Here is a 17,541-nt window from a genome sequence, read left to right as displayed (position 1 = left end):
GTTGGGAATTTCAAAGCAGCAGCACCTACTCATTCCCACCATTCCCTCCATCCCATAGATTTCTGCAGTCACATAGTGAATGAGATGGAGGAACTGCTGTGACTAAAGGATTCCTGGGCCCTCAGCAGACTCTGGAGCCAGCACAGTGGCGGGACTGCACAGAACACACTTGTTATAGCCGTAGTTGCAGTTCTAAAGTGTCCTGATGTACATATGGGTGCTTGTTTGGGGAGGGAGTATGGTTTTTTTGTTTTGTTTTTATTAGTATTTTCCTCATTTTTATGCAGTTCATTGAGTGTTGCTACCCAAGACCAGTTTCAGTCTGTGGGAAGTTAGTTTGTCTTGCAGTATAGGATTGTACTTAAATAAAAGCTGACTTGTCAAACTAAAGAGCAGCTGTAAAAACCATTTGTTTATAAAGAAGCAGTATACAGCCTCTCTGCATTATTAATGATAAAAATGCATGACTCGAATATTCTGTCTGTTGCTTAAAGACTAAACACTTGTGGGTGTATTTTCATGTTTTGCCCTGGTAACTAATGTTGCATATATTTCACTAGAATATGCTTCTCATTTGTAGGTAACTGTTAGTGTCAATACTAGTCATAAGCCAAATGCACTAATAATGTAAATTTCATATAATGAGTTGATTTTATCCTACTCTGTCCACTGAATAGAGTGGTCTGAAACTGGAAACTATTTGTCTTAAAGCAAGAGATTTTGATAGGCATGAAATGGTAAGTGCACAGTCCAGCAGAAAAATAATTATGTGTGTATGTTCTTATTTAGCCTGACCCTTTTGAAAGCACTGATCCTTTTACATCTTCCAGTATCTCTTCAAAAGGTCCAGGTAAGAAGTAAACATTTTATAATGAGGTATCTTTTTATGAATGAAGAATCAAATATAAGAGTTGAGCATAAAGAGTCTTGTGAACCATTGGCAAAAAGTGCCATGGTCTTGTCACACTTCGTGAAGGCTGTCTTTGTGGCACTATATATCTCACTGTTTTCTTCTCATATTTTCCCTCCAAACAACTGGTAGAAAACCTATTGTTTTTTGGAATTCTCTTTGAACATCTCGTGGCAGGTCAAAATACCACCTGCCTAGTTTTGTGCTTCATTGGCACCACCAAGCATTCCTTGTAATTCTTAAGTATTATTCAAAATAACTTCTTTCTGCATATCTGTTCCAGATCCATTTGGAACACTGGATCCATTTGGAAGTGGTGCTTTCAGTGGTGGTGAGGGATTTGCAGACTTCAGTCAGATGTCAAAGGTAAAGGTTAAAAGGAAGGCAACTGGCCTTTAAAAAATGTAGGTAAAGACACTTTCTAAAAGAGTGTGATATGATTGTAACTTTTTAGCTGACAATCTGGTTTTGTTCATTTTCTTCCAGTCAGCCTCACCGGCTATATAGCAAAGAATTTTCCAACCATGTCAGATATGGCAAAGTCTTACTAAGACTGGTAGATTCAGTAGGGGTAAATAAATTTTTCACAAATATTTTCAATTACCAGATCATGAAAATAAGTTAACATCTAGTTTTAACTTGTAAGAAGAGGTAGTTGTTGCAGATATTAATATATTTTAGTGTCCAGTCTTCATCTAAGTCCTAAGGAGTAATTTTGCAAATTCCTAAGAAGGGATTTGCTTCTTGGTTACTTCATAGTAAGTATCCTGACTTGTTTCTAAGCTTACCATAAAGTCATTGTTTGGATAAGGCCTCTAAGATCGAGTCCAACTTTTAACAAAATACTATGCTACTAAATAAATGTAACCTAACCTTACTCCACTCTTACGGTCAGTCAGTCTCTCCCATGTTTTAAGTGTGCAATTTCTGGTCATTTTAAATAGCAGATGAAGAAAAAGTTTCAGGACACACATGAAAAAAATGGATAACTGGATAGGTCTTGGTCTGCTTTCTTGAGGTGAAGTTTGGAATTTAGTTAACTCGGTGCCCAACTCCATACATTAGTTCTACAGTAACACTTGAACACTGTGGAGTAAATGTTAAAAATAAAATAAGTTATCATTTCATTTTGACTAATTACATTTCTTGGTTGTTTTTTTCCTTTCCTAACTTTTACTATTTTGGGGAGGGTTTTAGCTCTCCACTAGATGGCAACAGCCTTTACCAGTAGACACGGCTGGCTTGAGGTAGATATTTTAGCAAAGGTTTGACTGCAATTTTTACCTTTTTCACAAAACTCCTCTTTCTTCATTTCACAATGATAAATTTCCCTGCATGGCACAATACCTGTGTGCTTCTTAATCGGTAGGAGAGTCCTTTAGAAAAGCTGTCTGAATATAGGAAGATTTAAACACATGCTTTTGGATATTCCCTAAGGTTTTGACTAAAAAGTCAAATACCTATGTGTAACTTCAGAAAAGTTTGGAATAAAGTTATCCCTTCTGCACTGTTTTTCCAGGTTCTGTCATGGTTCTGTTTATTAGAGTGAAGGTCAGGCTGTGGTATGACTGTTCATTGCCAAATAGTAAAGAGTAAAGTTTTACTTCCTTTTATTCCCTCATCAACTTTTTTGCTAGGACTAAAAGTTCTAGAAGTACTTAAATGATTAAGAGCATAAGGTCTTTGAATGTTTATGGAATCTTACCTCTGTCATTGAGCATTAGCCTCCTACACCACTTACAATTCTGTACATCTGCCCTCAGGTTTTGAAATTAATGCTTTTACTTGACTTAACCTGTAGCTTCATGAAACCACAGGTATTCTCCAGTGTGCTTACATCCCTTTTCTTTTCTTTTTTCTCATGTAGTCAGTACCTTCAGACCCCTTTGCCTCCTCTTTTGGAGGGGCAGGATTCACAGATGACCCTTTCAAAAGCAAATCAGACACACCAGCATTACCACCCAAGAAAAATGTCCCTCCACGACCCAAGCCACCCAGTGGTAAGGAGGTTTTCTTCTTTTAAAAGCTGCTTCTTTCAATTTACAGTGTATTGCTGGATATAAGAGCAAGTTGACAGTCTACTATCTGTCTTATATTTCAACCATGGAAGAAGATGTGAAGTTATTGGTAAATTGACAAAATTATCAGTAAATCAGACTGAAACTCTTCAAAGTGGAAAACAGATGATGAGAGTGCTATTACAGATCTATAAAATCACATGTGGCGGGAAAAAACAGGGGAAAACCCCCTGTATTTTCTAAGTAGGCAACATATAAGATTAGTAAATGGCATCTTTAAAATAAAGAGGTTTGTTTTTATATGGTAATCTAAATTCAGGATTTATTTCTATATTTGCCGGAGAATATGGTGAATGCAAAAAAGTTTAAATAGTCTTAAAAAAACCTTTAGATAATTCTCAGAAGAAACAGAGACAACAGGGTGTCCCAAAAGCCAAAAAACTGGCTCCAGCTCCTTTGTTGCTGAGTAGCAAGGCAGTATGACTATGGCTGCATCTTTATCTTGTTTTGATGTGCTTCCAGAGGCATCTGCCACTAGGCACTAATAAGATCAGGGTACACAGTTAGACCTGTCCTGATCTGTCGGTCCAGGGAGGATCATTCTTGCATTTGCACATTACTGTGTGAATTAAAAAGAAAACACTTTCTAAATATATATGGCTTTGTTCCTGCTTCGAGTCCATAATTTATGGAAATCTGGGAGATATATAAATCTCGTGAATTGAAAATAAGATCTCTCTCAGTGGACCTTCAATTTCTGTTCTCCCTGTAGCTGTTTTCAAGATATTCATCTATCAGTGAAACTGTTTAAAGAACTGAAGCCATGTAGTTTCAAGTCTCCTTTTAATAACAATGGTAGTGTTCAGTTGATATCAAGAGGGAACTTTCAGTTGGCTCAAAAAAACAACAGAAGCTAGATGCTGCTTATGGATAGGCACAGAATTGTGCACTAAATACATTGATCATCATGTATTTATATATCCACAGACAGTGTTAGGAAGCATAGTACAAAAAGAACAGATCCATCATTAATGTCTCTGCAGTGTGTGGGTTCTCTGCCTTTCTGCTGGTGCATTTTGGAGCAGAGCAGGCAGCCAGTTTGTGACAGGTATTGTTGATCTGGCTGGTTTTGCAAACCAGTTTTTCTAGAACAAACTCCTAGGATAATGTGAAAAGTGCATTAAGGATACCAAGGTATCCTTAATGTCATTACCTATCCCATAAATTGATCCAAGGCATGAAAGATTCCATTTCACATAGTAGACTTACGAGCAGACCATTGCAGCAGTATTAGTTTGTTCCTGTTGCTGTGATTTTATTGCTTAAGGGATTATGGTGCACCCGAAAACCCTGAAAGCAACAAATGAGAGGCTTTTTGTATGGATGGATGTAAAGTTGTCAGGAAATGCTCTAGGATTGTGGAAAAGCCTTTGAAACAGTTTGTTCTATGCTCGCTTTGTGTATTTTCTACTACTCTACTAATGAGTTTTCAGTAATTAAAAAAACCCCCACGTAATGTGTCATGTTGACAAATATCAGTCACTAGGACAGACATGAATAAAAGAAGAAATAGAAAAGCTGAAGGGAATCTTATTTCACATTGTGCATGATGTTATTTTTCTTTATTTGGTTTTCAAGGAAAGAATGCAAATGGCCATCTTTCAAAAAAATATCTACGTAAAATATTTTACAGTTAACAGGGCCTATGTAAAGTTGGATGATTCCAATAAATACTAGATATACCCATGTAATCTCCTATATGTGGTTTCTTTCTATTTCTTGTTAGAAACATGATTACTCTTAGCAAATGCAGTGTAATAGTAGCAGGAAAGGTGAGTACTGACTCACCTACTTGAGCGTTTTTGGGTTTCTGTGTCCTCATTTCCTCTTTTGAGGAATTTGGGGAATATTCAGCTGTATTAATTTCTTTTTATTCAGACATGTGCACTCAGCCTTAATCAGTTGGTTAAAAATGGTTTAAGTGTGTCCCTTCCCCCCTTCTAGGGAGATACAGTATTTGTGAGGTTCCACACTACCAAAACCAAATGTTGTTATGATAAAATAGGCTAAGGAGGAAACAACAGGGTTTTTTTTAAAGCAAATGAGCCTTGTGTGTTTATGCAGTTCTACTCCTCCCTTCCTTCCACAACTAAGGCAATCTTCAGTGGTTACTTAAAGCATGAGAAATTATATAGTAATAAAGTGTGATTGTAGCAAGAGATAGAGGCATAAAACGTGTGTTAGAATGGCCTCAGCAAACAAACAACAGACAAGAAGCTTCCGTTGTTTCTTACCTTTCTTACTGGTCTCTTTAATTAAAAAACAAGTGATAAAGATCTTGCTGAAGGACAAATAAACGCTAATTATTACCAGACAAACCTGTAATTTGCCTTTCTATTGTACGCTTTTTAGTAAAACTGTTCTTTCTGTTGGGGGGGGTTTAATATTGATAAACTTTTGTGGTTTGGTTGCATTTTGGTAGGCGGGTGCAAAAAGCTCTAAAAGGAAACTTTGCTTGTCCTCAAACCTCTGCACTCAAGTAGAAAATATAAATACTTTTGCAGAACATTGGAAGCTGTCTGATTTCTCAGGCTTATGATAGTGGAAACTAAACAGGATCCACTAGGGGTTGTTCCTGATTAGCCCTGATTTGGTGCTTTTCTTTCTGTAAAGCTTTTGCATGTGACATGCAAACATTGTCTGATATCCCACTGAGGGATTGCACTATGTCCTGGACCAAAGTGTGCCGCAGTTCTCACTTTGCCCATGGGTCTCTGTTTTGTCCAGATGAATGAGGAGTTTGACATCAAGTCTCATTCCTTCATGAAGACAAAGAGCAAACAGAGCAAACCCTTGCAGCTGAGCACAGGATCAGGAAAACACTTAAAATCATGGCATGTCCTGAGTTGGAAGGGACCCGTAAGGATCGTGGAGCCAAACTGGTGGCCCTGCACAGGATACCCCAACAATCTCACCCTCTGAAAGCGTTGTCCAAGCACTTTTTGAGCTCTGACAGCCTTTAGGGTGTGACCCCTGCCCTGGGGAGCCTGGGCAGTGCCCAGCACCCTCGGGGGGAAGAACCTTGCCCTGAGCTCCATGCCAAGCCCTGGCCCAGCTCCAGCCCTTCCTGGCCCCCTGTCCCTGTCCCAGAGCTCAGCCCCCGGCCCTGTGCCTCCCTTGGGGAGGAGCTGCAGCCCCCCAGGAGCCTCCCCTCTGTCTCCTGTGCTCCAGCTGAAGGAGCCAAGTGCCCTCAGCTGCTCCTCAGCCCCTTCCCCAGCTCTTTGTCCCTCCTTTGGGCACTCTCCAACAGCTTTGGATCCTTCTGATCTTGTGATGCCCCAAGTGTTCCCAGCACTTGAGGTGTGGCCACCACAGTGCAGAGCAGAATGGGAGAATCCCATCCCTTGTTGGGCTGGTGATGCTAGGCCTGGTGCCTTCCAGAACATGGTGACACTTGGGGCTGCTGGGGCACACTGGTGACTCAGATCCAACTTACACCAACCACAGACTCCCTGGTCCCTTTCCACATGACTGGTCCCCATCCTCTCATTCCCCAGTCTGTCCCTGCATCCAGGGCTGCCCTGGCACAGGGACAGGATTTGGCACTTCACATGTTAAGCTGGGGATTGCCCAGCCCTTTCCTTTGTCAAGATCTCTGTGCAGCCCATCTCTGCCTTCAAGGGAGTCAACAGCTCCTCCCAACTGTGTGTCATCACCAAACTTTCTTAAGTCTGCCTTCCAGTCCCACATCCAAGTCCTTCATGAGAAAGTTGTCAAGCACAGGTCCTGAAATGGAGTCTTTTGGACACAACCTGTGTTTACCATGTAGTGATAGTCAGAGCAAAAGGCCTTCAGGTGTACCTGGAAAAACCTCTAAAAGGAGTTTGTGGTTCAGGGGAGCTGCTCTCGTATCCAGGTTCTGGACACAGTCTTCACACAGTGTGTGGAGAAACTTCTCTGCTGCTGCAGGGGTTGTCAGTAACAGGATTGCAGTGGGTCATCAGGTCTGGTCCTACACATCCTGACGTGTTCTGCTTGTAAAGTGAAAATGGGTTGATTGTTTTGGTTAGTTTGGTTGGTTTTAGTTGATATTTGGGGGTTTTTTCCACAGCTGGAACATTGAGGAGCAGCTGTGATCTGAGTGTATTAGCAGGTAGTTCAGTTCCCAACTCTCTCTGTGAGAGGGAAAACCGTTATTGCGTGGCATGGATTAGGTACCCTGAGATCCATCTCTTTCCCTTCTTGAATACTGAGATTAAGAAGAGAGGGTATGACAATAACAAGATTATTTAATTGGATTTGAATCTTGGGTAGAATCTCAGCTTTATGCTAGTTTTGTTGATGGTAAATAATTTTCTTTCTTTCTTACTCTATTATTGACCAGTCTGTCAAGATCTTTTAGGTGTTTCAGAGTCCTAATCTGATCCTTTCTTGGTCCAAGAGAAATCTTATGTTTGTTTTTATGGTAAAATACTCTTATTGAGTATTTATTCAGTATAACTGTTTGGAGGTTAAGTGCAGAATCTTTAGAGAGAACTGGAGGAAGGTTAATAATTCAGTGAATCCCAGTAGAGAACAGCCAGGGGAAGGTGTTCCAGAAGGAGCAAACCTAGATACCAGTGTACCTAAAAGCTCCAACTTACTGTTTCATTAAAAGATTTGGAACATCATTGTCCCATACATGGTTTAAGAGTCTCTTTAGGTTGAGGAACATCAGCCAAGAAAAAATTCTTTAGCTCTTCTGACAAGACTCTTCAAATGAAAATCCCCAAGAGAATGTGTGCATGTTCTTCAGTAAAGTATAAATCTCCATGAAGGTCTTAATGGACATTAGGTTTCATAGGGCTCCCCTAGGACTTGGCTGGAGTAATTTGATGTTTACCAGGTGCTGCTGGAGAACTTGCAGGTTTCTTTGGAGAGGAGTGGGACATTTTGTAAATTTATTGATGTTATGTCTTGAGTAATGCTCAAAAAGCACCAAAGAAATGCCAGTGCTTTGTGTAACGAGCTGTGATAAATAGAAAGCAAATAATAGTAAAGTATCTCAGCATTCTTAAAGGAAGGTGCCCTGTGACAAGGATCTACATTCCACTGCACATTATTTTCTCAAACTCCCCTAAAACATTGCTGAGTTTTGTAGATTTATAAGGACATTTTATTTGCTGGCAGAGGACTGCCTGTGGTGTTCAGCACTACCAAACTTCTGGTTGCTTTATATTTCTTATGCAGGTTCTCAAGCTTTATGGGACTTTGGTGTAATTAAGGATAAAAAAATATGAAAGAACTGGTAGACTGAAACCTGTCAGTTAAAATGGCTCTCGTAGGTTCTCACAGATTAAAAATTATGTTTTCTGCTGTGAGCTGCAGATTGAAATCAGTCAGAGTTCGCCGCTAACTAGTTTCTAGGTAAAAGTTGTTGATTACAGAAAGAGAGAAACAGATTTTTTTTTTTCTTTTTCTTTTTCTTTTTTTTTTTTTTTTAAAGTACAGGAAGTTGCTGTGTGGGTGTCAGTGATTGGGTTATAAGTAAAGGCTTTGATCGTGAGACCTAGTGCTTATGCCCCACCCTTACCACTTCCTTTCAGTGCAGCCCCATGCATTCCACATTGCGGTTATAGCAGCGCTGTTAACCAGTGAGATTAACCACTACTGACAAGCATCTGACACATTACTCTCTATGCTCTGGACTCCTTGTCAGGCCCTTGAGTTCCTGAAGGAAGCCACTCTGTCCAGGGAGGATGAGCAACACTTGACCCCTCCTGCCTTAGTGATGCTATACATTAAGGATGTGAGGAGAGGACACAGGCATTGAGCTGTGTGGTGCCCTGTCTGCCTTTTGTGTGCCCTTTCAGACACGAGAGTTCCTTCCCCATCAAGTTAGCACCACAACAGGAGTGTGTGTGACCTGGCTTCCAAGGGGACAAGGTACACCAAGTTGTAGGATACGATCAGGTCCCACTGATACCCCTTGCATTGTCTTGGGTTTTAGCACTGAGTATTCCTGTAGGCCTCAGGGATAGGAGAGGTAACACACACCCAAGTGCCATAGAGATAATTTAGTGCCTTTAAGGCTGCTGGTGCATTCAGTGACCCATGCTCCATACCCACCACTCTGTATTCCTGCGTGGTACTAAAATGACAGGATATAGTCGGTGTCACCAGGTGCTAGTTGGCATTCTCCAAGCAAGTGTTACTGCCCTGCTCAGCTAACCATGGTCCAGGTGCACATGGGTGCTGGAGAAGCTCAGAGACAACATTTTTTTGCCATCAAGAAGTTCGGATGAATGTGATTCTGCCTTAATCCTGATTCCAGGAGTGATGGATGAAGCACCCAGATTTCAGGATGCACGGAGAACCCTAGAACTGGCAGTAGGTTCAAAATGGCTTCTCATGCAAAAGTCACCCTGAAGCCTCCAAACTGGCACCATCAGTGTTTCCATGACTTGTGCTGGCAGCATTCTTACCTTTAAGATCCTTCCCATTCAAACCATTCTGGGGTCCTGTGATATTAGTGGAAGAACCTTCACTGCAGAGCTGTGTGAAACCTTCAACCTTTCCTAAATTTTTATTGCTTGCTTATATTGGTTTTCACCTTTTTAACTATGAAAGAATAAAAGTCCTAGAAACACAGGAAGAAAATAGACTTTTCAATTTCAGTGTGCTGTTTTCTTGCAATGATTATTTAATAAACACAATTATTTTAAGAATTTTTATTATTAAAATAATTTTACCTTGTGTAAATTTTATAATTTATGTTATGTTATTGTATTTTAGTGAATAATAGAGGTAGTGAATATTATATTAATAGTGAACTTTTAAAATGCTAATGTACTTTAAAAATTGAGTTTTTCTTTGGGGCATCAATATGTAAATAGCAGAAGAATACAATGTAACTTGGAATGTATAGAATCTCATATCATTAAAGAGACAATAAAGATCATCCAGTTCTAACCCCCCTGCCTTGGGCAGGAACACCTTTCACTACACTAGGTTGTTCCAAGTCATGTCCAGACTGGCCTTGAACAATTACAGGGAGGAGTCCACAGCCACTCTGAGTAAATTTTAGGGAATAACATATTGAATTCATCCTATATAAGAAATAAATTAGTGGAGTTACTTAGCTGCTGTTTGAAATACAGGTGTTAAAATAAGTTCCATTGGTAAATTACTGTTCCACACTGCACATGGGGAGTTTGTCAAAAAACTTCAGCTTTGTTTAGTGATCCATTTATTTTTTGAGGCTCTGGTCTATGATGGCAACTGAATATGGGCTTTTCAGAGGTTAGTGGTTAACACCTCTAGATTAACCTTTTTGAGTTAAGGGCTTCAGTTTTGTTCCCACAGTGTTTTTATTACTTGTTACAGTTTTGAAATGTTAAAATACTGAAAAAATATAGGGGACAGTAGCCTGCCTTGGGTTTGGAAGCATGACTGATTCCTCAGAGAGACCTGGTTCTGTGGCGCTCCAAACCTCAGTGCAAACACAAAGGTTTGCAGAGTGTTTGAGTGACTAGAAATTATTACAAAATAGTAGTAATGCCGTTACTGATCATAAATTTAATCAATCAAGGTGTTAGAGTTCAGTATTTCACCAAATCACAAATTACAAGACTGCTAGATGTATTTTGCTGTCCTACCAAATAGACAGAAGAGGCTGATTTAAGCAAAATCTGGCTGATAAACTCCTGTTTTTTCATCTTGCCAGTTGGCTGATAAGTGATATCTGAACATGTTGGTAGCTTAACAAAATGAAAAGGGGTCAGGGGTTTTAGATCTTAACAGATCTTCAGGATCTTAATATTGTGTTTATTGAACCAATCTGCAAACTTATAGCTGTGCTGAATGTTGTAATCCATCACCTACAGAAACACTAATTCCCTAATTTGGGGTGGCCATCCTTTGCTATTCTTTGAAGTGTGGTTGCAGAAGGTTGTTGTCAGCCTCAGAGAAGCTGGAAGTGCAAGGAAAGGTACCAGCAGAACATCTTTTTGTTCTGTTCCTGTGGTGCAGGGAGCTTGCAAGGGAAATTGCAGATGGATTTGCCCACTCAAGTGCACACAGTTACAGAGGGATCTAAAAGAGCTGTTCTGATGGCACTTTGACCTCAAAGCTTTAGCAGTTAGATACCCAGATAATCACACGTACACACACATGTTCAGGTTTCCCTGGACCAGGGTTGTCCAAGTGAAAGTTTTAGATTCACTCTTTGGGGGTGTCTTTTGTACCCCTGGGACCATTTCAGAAGCCTCTTGCTCCTTCTGTGTGTAACCAGCTGCTGACCCAGCTCAGGGCAGTGCAGGCAGTGTTTGTGCAGCTTCTGTTGCTCCCTTCCTTTGTGTTTGATGCTTCCTCCTCCTTCATGCCAACGATAAATATAGTTCTTTTTTGTATGTGTCACTTCTCTAAATTTAAGGCATTTTATGGTTTGACTGTTTTTGCAATTTTATACTTATTTCTCATATTTAAGGCAGCCCAAGAGCCCTGGCAGTGCACATTGACCTTGTGTTGACTCTTTCAGTGAGGTAAAGAAGACTTAGATCTTTGCTGCTTCTTGAGTTGGACATATAAATGGGTTTTAGTAGTTTGTTTGCCTAAGATGTGTCTTCAGTGTCTCAACTAGATAAAAATTCACACTTTACAATTGGTTCAGTATCTTCCTTATAAATGCAGGCCAAAGTCTGAATGCTTTGTCTTGTGCACTTACTGAGTTCAATTCTTGAAAGAAAATGATGTCTTGATGTTGTGAATACTTAGTGTTAAAACACATCATGTTTTTGTGGACTTTTTTTCTTTTTACTCGCACCATGTACAATGTTCCCATGTAGAAATTTGCTCTATGTATTTAGTCAGATAAATTTTAAAAGAAAGAAGCCATGTTAGGCATAATGGATATAATTAGGAGTTAGGAACAAAAGAAAGGATTGTGTTAATCAGAAAAAAATAATGTAATATAATTTCCTTGTTTTAATTTAGATTTAACTCTAAATTGTGTGGATTTATTGAAGTTGTAGGTATCAGTCATTTGATCTAGAGCAGGGTGTATAGAGTTCTGTTCTTTACTCATTGTGAGATGACAGGACTGCTGGGACGTTTATTTGTGCATGATGCCACACACCTGTTTCCTTAGAATTTTTTCAGCACCCAGAGTTATTCACAAGTACCCTGGTGCCTGTTTACCTTTATTTTTTTACCCTCATCTGTAGCCAGGAGTGAGAAAATCAGCCTCAAAGTTGTGACTGACAGGAAAAGTTTTTTTTGTTCTTCATGCCTTCTAGAAGACCTGACAGTTGCATTAGAGCACAGGCATCCCTTGTTGTGTAGGATAAATGACTCATGGGTGGAGCACCTGCCTGGCCACAAGCTAAAAATTCCATTCACGTTTTGATTCTCTTGTTTATGCTGGCCTCTCAGAGTAAAGATATTTCAGTACTGATGGTTGAAGGAGGTTGTCCAGAAGCTGTTTCAGAGCAGATTGTTGGGCTGAACATGTAACGATTTCTCACCTTTCAAGAAGTTTGTAGATGGTCAGAATGTTTCTCTTAAGCAGAAGTTTTCAGTGAACTCAAGGTGCAAACTTTGCAAATATTAAGCAAAAACAGTTCTGAGAGAGTTTTGCAAGGGAAAACTTCTCCCTTCTGTTACAAAAAATGTGATTTTTTGCAAAGAACATTATCAAATAGTTGAGTTTGCAGTAGCTCCTGTTGAAGACAAAGACCTCCAAGTATTCTGTAGAAAATTTAGTTTAATGTAACTAACCTTCAGGCAAAGTTTGAAACTAGTAATAATTTTTTCTGTGAGTTCAGTTTATGAAGATTTTACTCTGCATCACTGGAGGAGCTGGACAATCTTAACAGGATGGTGGAAAACATGCTGAGTAAGTTGGGAATGAGATGTAAATTTGGTAAACTGCCAAGATGAAAGATGTGCTGGGAGGCACCTGAGGCTTCTTCTGCCATGTGAAAAAACAGGAGAGGTGGAAGTCCTGGGATTATATGCTTAGATATGAATTTACCTTATCACTCCTTATCCTCTGCAACACAGCTCTGACTTCTTAAAGGCTATTTTTCAGTTTAGAAAGTATCCTGGAAATGGGCCTTTGTTTAGGGAAAGTTTTAAATTGTGTCATTTCCACTCCCTCCTGTTTGCCCATGAGCATGATACATCTAGGCTTCAAAGCCAGGAAAAATGCTGCTTCTCATCATTTAGCAAGATCCTCTTCTAAGCAGAAAGTCAGGCCCAGCGTTGAAACATAGAATATTGAGACAGTTCTAAATATTTCACTTTGTTGTCAATATCTTGTAATTCAATAAGATAAATTTTGTGTTTGCATCCTACCAGTGAGGTTATGTTTGCTTTGAAATATAGATATCAGTCCTCCAAACTCAAGTTTGCTATGGGGTATGAAATTAGATAAGCCCTTTGTATGGGTGGAGTTCACTCTAAGTAACTGTGGTAAACCATTTTGTTCATCATCTCTTTTTGCTGAAGTGAGTCCTCGGTGTGGTTTGGGTGCACCACTTGGGTAACTGCTGAAACTGCTGTGGTTTCAGAATAGGACCTGTTTTGCTTTTTTCTGAACTTTTTTCCCCTGAAACTATTAGCAGAAAAATCAAATAAGGGTTACAACTGTTTGCCTGCCATACCTCAGAACAGTGAGCAGAGTCATGTACAAATGCAACATTTTCCAGCAAATGGAAGGTTAATGCAATCTCAGTAATGACTATATTTTGCAGTATTGCAATTTTACCAATGTCCATCAGTACAGCTGGTAACCTTCAACTGTGGTTTTTGGTACTTTTGCTTTATGTTGTGGAAAGCCCATACCCACAGTCTTGACACACTAAACATGGGACTACAAAAATCTTTGTGTAGTTAAACACTTGCTGTAAGCAAGACATCGGAAAGATAATGCTGGTGTAGTTCTTACTAATTTGTGGCTAATACATGAGTAAATTTAAACATCTAACTGAACCAAACAAACTTCTGCCAGGCCTCAAAACCATGTTTGCAGAGTGTGGCAGGATAATGCAAACTGTGAACAATATAGAAAGGGCACTAAAAAGAGGGATTTGGACTTGGAGTTGGACTTGATGGTCCTTGTGGATCTTCAGCCTTGTGGTTGATGTATTCAGAATAGGTGCTGCCCTTAAAATTGCTCTGCAAAAATAAACCTGATTGCATAAGTGTTTCCCTCCCACTTTTTTTTTTTTTTCAAAATAGAAAAATTACCACCCTATTCTATTCTTTAACATCTAAAAATCTGAAGAAAATGGCACTCAGTGTGTAAAATGAAAGCTTTCAATATCATTAGCAGTAACTCTCATTGTATGGTGACATTTCCTCTACAAAGTGATTCTTTGTGATCTTTTGTGAAGATGAGGCACGAGAAACCCTGATGCTCTGTGCAGGTTCAAAACCACCCAGGGCTTTGTGCAAAAACCTTAAACAGGCCACCCAGAAAAACCAGTCTTGCTGAACAAATACGTTGCAAACCCAGTATTTGTGTTAACAGTCACCAATTCCACAAAGTGGTTTCGCTAGCAGAAGATTTAACCTAAGAAAAAAGCAGCCTAAAATGGGTCAGTTTTACCTCCATCAATCCAAATTGGTTTTGGTAATACAGGGTGAGGTATGAGGGGGAATTTCCTTGCTGGTAACTGGCAATAGAGGAAGGGGAAATAACCTAGAGGGCTCTTGTTCTGCCTTGACCAAAAGTTGGAAATGCAGATACTTTAATTCTCTTTGTAATTCTCCAAGGCCAGTTTGGATGGAGCTTGGAGCAACCCAATGTAGTGGAAGGTGTCCCTGCCCATGGCAGAGGGTTAAAACTGGAGCTTTAAAGGTACCTTCCAACCCAAATTGTTCTGGAATTATATGACTCTAGTTTAAAACAAGTTAAAATAAGTCTCTCTTTTCTGTGGAGCATTACATACAAAATGCTGAGTTGCTCATCCCTTGCCAGGCTTGCATGTCCCCTGGCATGGGATGGCTGTGGCAGTGGTGAGATCTGGAGGCCACCAGGATGGGCAGGATGGAAGTGCAACATGTCATTCCAGAGAGCAAAAGGTGCCCTGTGGAAGGGCAGGTTGGGTGAGGGAGGGTCTGTGCTTGTGAGGAGATCAATTTCCTGTGTAGTCTGTCACTTCCTTCCATGAAGGACAAAGCACTAGCCTGTTCTGCCTCTCTTTAGGAGTCCTACGGGTCATTGCTGCCATGTGGATCTGTGAATCCACGTTGCAGATGTTATCCATGTACTGAAGCTTGGAAAATTGTGCTGGGCTGAGCTTTAAGAGATCTCCTTTATCTTCCAGCTTCAAGGCAGCTGAACCAGTGCTATTTCTAGAAACTTTCTCAAACCTCGTGGATGTGTTGGTAGAATGTCTCCCAGAGCAATGGTCATGGCCCCAAGGCTGCCAGGGCTCAGGAAGCATTTGGACAACACTCTCAGGCACAGGGTGGGATTGTTGTGGTGGCTGTGCAGGGCCAGGGGTTGGACTGGATGATCCCTGAGGGTCTCTTCCAACTCAGGATGTTCTCTGATTCTATGAATGTTATAAGTTCCCTGGGCAGTCTGGAGTAGCCTTAAGTTTTAAAAATGTTGTGGATTTTCTGATGTGAATCTCTTTTGGTCCAGTCTAAATCCATTCACCTTTTCCCTGATGGAAGACCTTCAGGACTATGATCAAGTTCCCCTCAAACACTGTCAGGACTAAGCAAATCCAGTTCTATCTCCTACTGCACGTGCCTTGTTTTCCATGTCTCTCTCTCTCTGCTTGTTCAGCTTGGGACTTGCTTGCTTCCCACTTTGCATGCAGCTCAGTGCCTGCCAGTGGTGCCAGTGTTGCACCTGACTCTGATGTTGACACTGCGCTAATGAGAGTCTGTGTGATTTCCTCAGCTCCATGTAAACCTGATTCCTTCAGTTCCCTGCATACCCAGTTCCCTCAGCTCCCTGTAAACCTGATTCCTTCAGTTCCCTGGATACCCAATTCCTGCAGCTTCTGGTCCACACATGCCTCTGACTTTGGGGAATAGAGGCCAGCTGAGTACAAGGGAGGATGGCTTTTGGCTGGCCCTGGGGCAGGAGAGGCTGAGCTGGGATTTCCTGGAAGTTGCTGGATAGGTCATTTATTCAGTGCAAGTTTGCTGATCTTTCTTTTCCTTTGATCAAAGTATTTCCACACATCTGAGCATATATGCTGAAGTTCATGAGCACATACCAAAGTACTTTCTGAAAAGCTCTCAGGCTATGACTTAGATGTGCCAAGAACAATCTGAAATTTGGGGTTTGAATCCATTTCTCTGTGCTTTCCTAGTATGTATATCATAATGGGAATGAATGATAAGATTCCTATTAAATTATAGTTCAAATAATTGGATATTTCAAAGCAGCTCTTTGCTACAAATAATATATGCAATTCAGGTTATTATGCACAATGTTGTAAGTATTGGTTTATTTTAAGAATGTTTCCAGATTTTCATTTATCAAGTACATATTGCAATCAAGAATGTTCATCCAAGGAATATTTTCCCTGGAAGCTGGACAAATACTTCTCAGGAGCAAAATTTTTTTTTTTTTTTTTTTTTTTTTTTTTTTTTTTTTTAGGTGGGGCAGGAGGGGGAGAAATATATTTATCTGTTTAGTTACTTGACCTCACAAAATAGTCTTTAGGCAAAGGGAATTAAAAATCAATCCTTGATGCTTTAATTGCAACAAATTAAGTATACACATAATATTTATGAGTATACACAATAATTCCTGTGATGTCATTTGTTGTTGTGGTGGAATGTAAGAACAGTCACCTACAAAAGGTGGGTTGTGGAGCAAACACCCCAGAGAGAGATGATTTCTTAATCAGCCTCTTTTTCTTTGTGTACCTGGTGGTAGAAGGATGAACCAATTCCAGGAAAAAAAGCAGAATGCAGGCATTCTATAAAGTGAAAGCTAAGTTACTCTTTAATCCTATTTATTGTGACTTATCTTTAGTGATACATGTTTTTTTTTTATTTTGTCTTCTATATAATATCAAGCTTAAACTTGAAATATCTCTAATCCTGGAAAATCAAAGTCATACTTGTCAATTTTTTTCTGAACAAATGTCTTTATAATGGGTTTCATCATTTAAAATCTTGATGGTATTAATATTTTGGTATGTATAAATAGATAAATCCACTTAAATAAAACAACTGTTTTAGATGATTTGCACTGAGAAATGAATACCATTATATTGGGTTAAATTTTCACCCACCCCAGGAAGGATGGATGATGCTTAAGTATATCAGTACAGTTTCCTATTTCAGGGCTTTGCATTGTCCATGGTAAGTAACTTCTCTTTTTCTCCTTTTGTTTTTTGTTTTTTTTTTTTTCCTAAACTTTCCAGGTAAAAGTACTCCTGTAAGCCACCTTGGGTCTGCAGATTTTCCCAAGCCCCATGATCCATTCCAGCCATTTGGGGCTGACAGCAGTGACCTGTTTCAAAGTAAAAAGGGGTTTGGGGACCCATTTAGTGGAAAAGATCCATTTGCTCCCTCCTCTTCAAGTAAAACTTCTAAAGACTCTTCCTTGGGGTTTGCAGACTTCAGCTCTGTAAGTTAAGTTCCTTGTCTCTGAGC

At 39.9% G+C, this 17,541-nt stretch overlaps 1 protein-coding gene across 6 annotated transcripts in view; it reads left to right on the top strand.

Annotated features, from left to right (window-relative positions):
• EPS15L1 (epidermal growth factor receptor pathway substrate 15 like 1) overlaps positions 1-17,541 on the top strand; it is a 46,046-nt gene that overhangs the window by 18,726 nt on the left and 9,779 nt on the right. For 4 of the 6 annotated variants that reach the window (XM_059869996.1, XM_059869995.1, XM_059869994.1 and 1 more), the window contains 4 exons: positions 790-850; positions 1,194-1,276; positions 2,778-2,910; positions 17,310-17,515. In XM_059869996.1, the coding sequence (XP_059725979.1) occupies positions 790-850; positions 1,194-1,276; positions 2,778-2,910; positions 17,310-17,515 (483 nt within the window). The other 2 variants (XM_059869997.1, XM_059869998.1) reach the window with 2 other exon arrangements.

Source organism: Haemorhous mexicanus, chromosome 29 (assembly GCF_027477595.1).
Source record: "Haemorhous mexicanus isolate bHaeMex1 chromosome 29, bHaeMex1.pri, whole genome shotgun sequence".
NCBI lineage: Eukaryota > Metazoa > Chordata > Aves > Passeriformes > Fringillidae > Haemorhous > Haemorhous mexicanus.
This window is presented reverse-complemented; position numbering and strand designations above follow the sequence as displayed.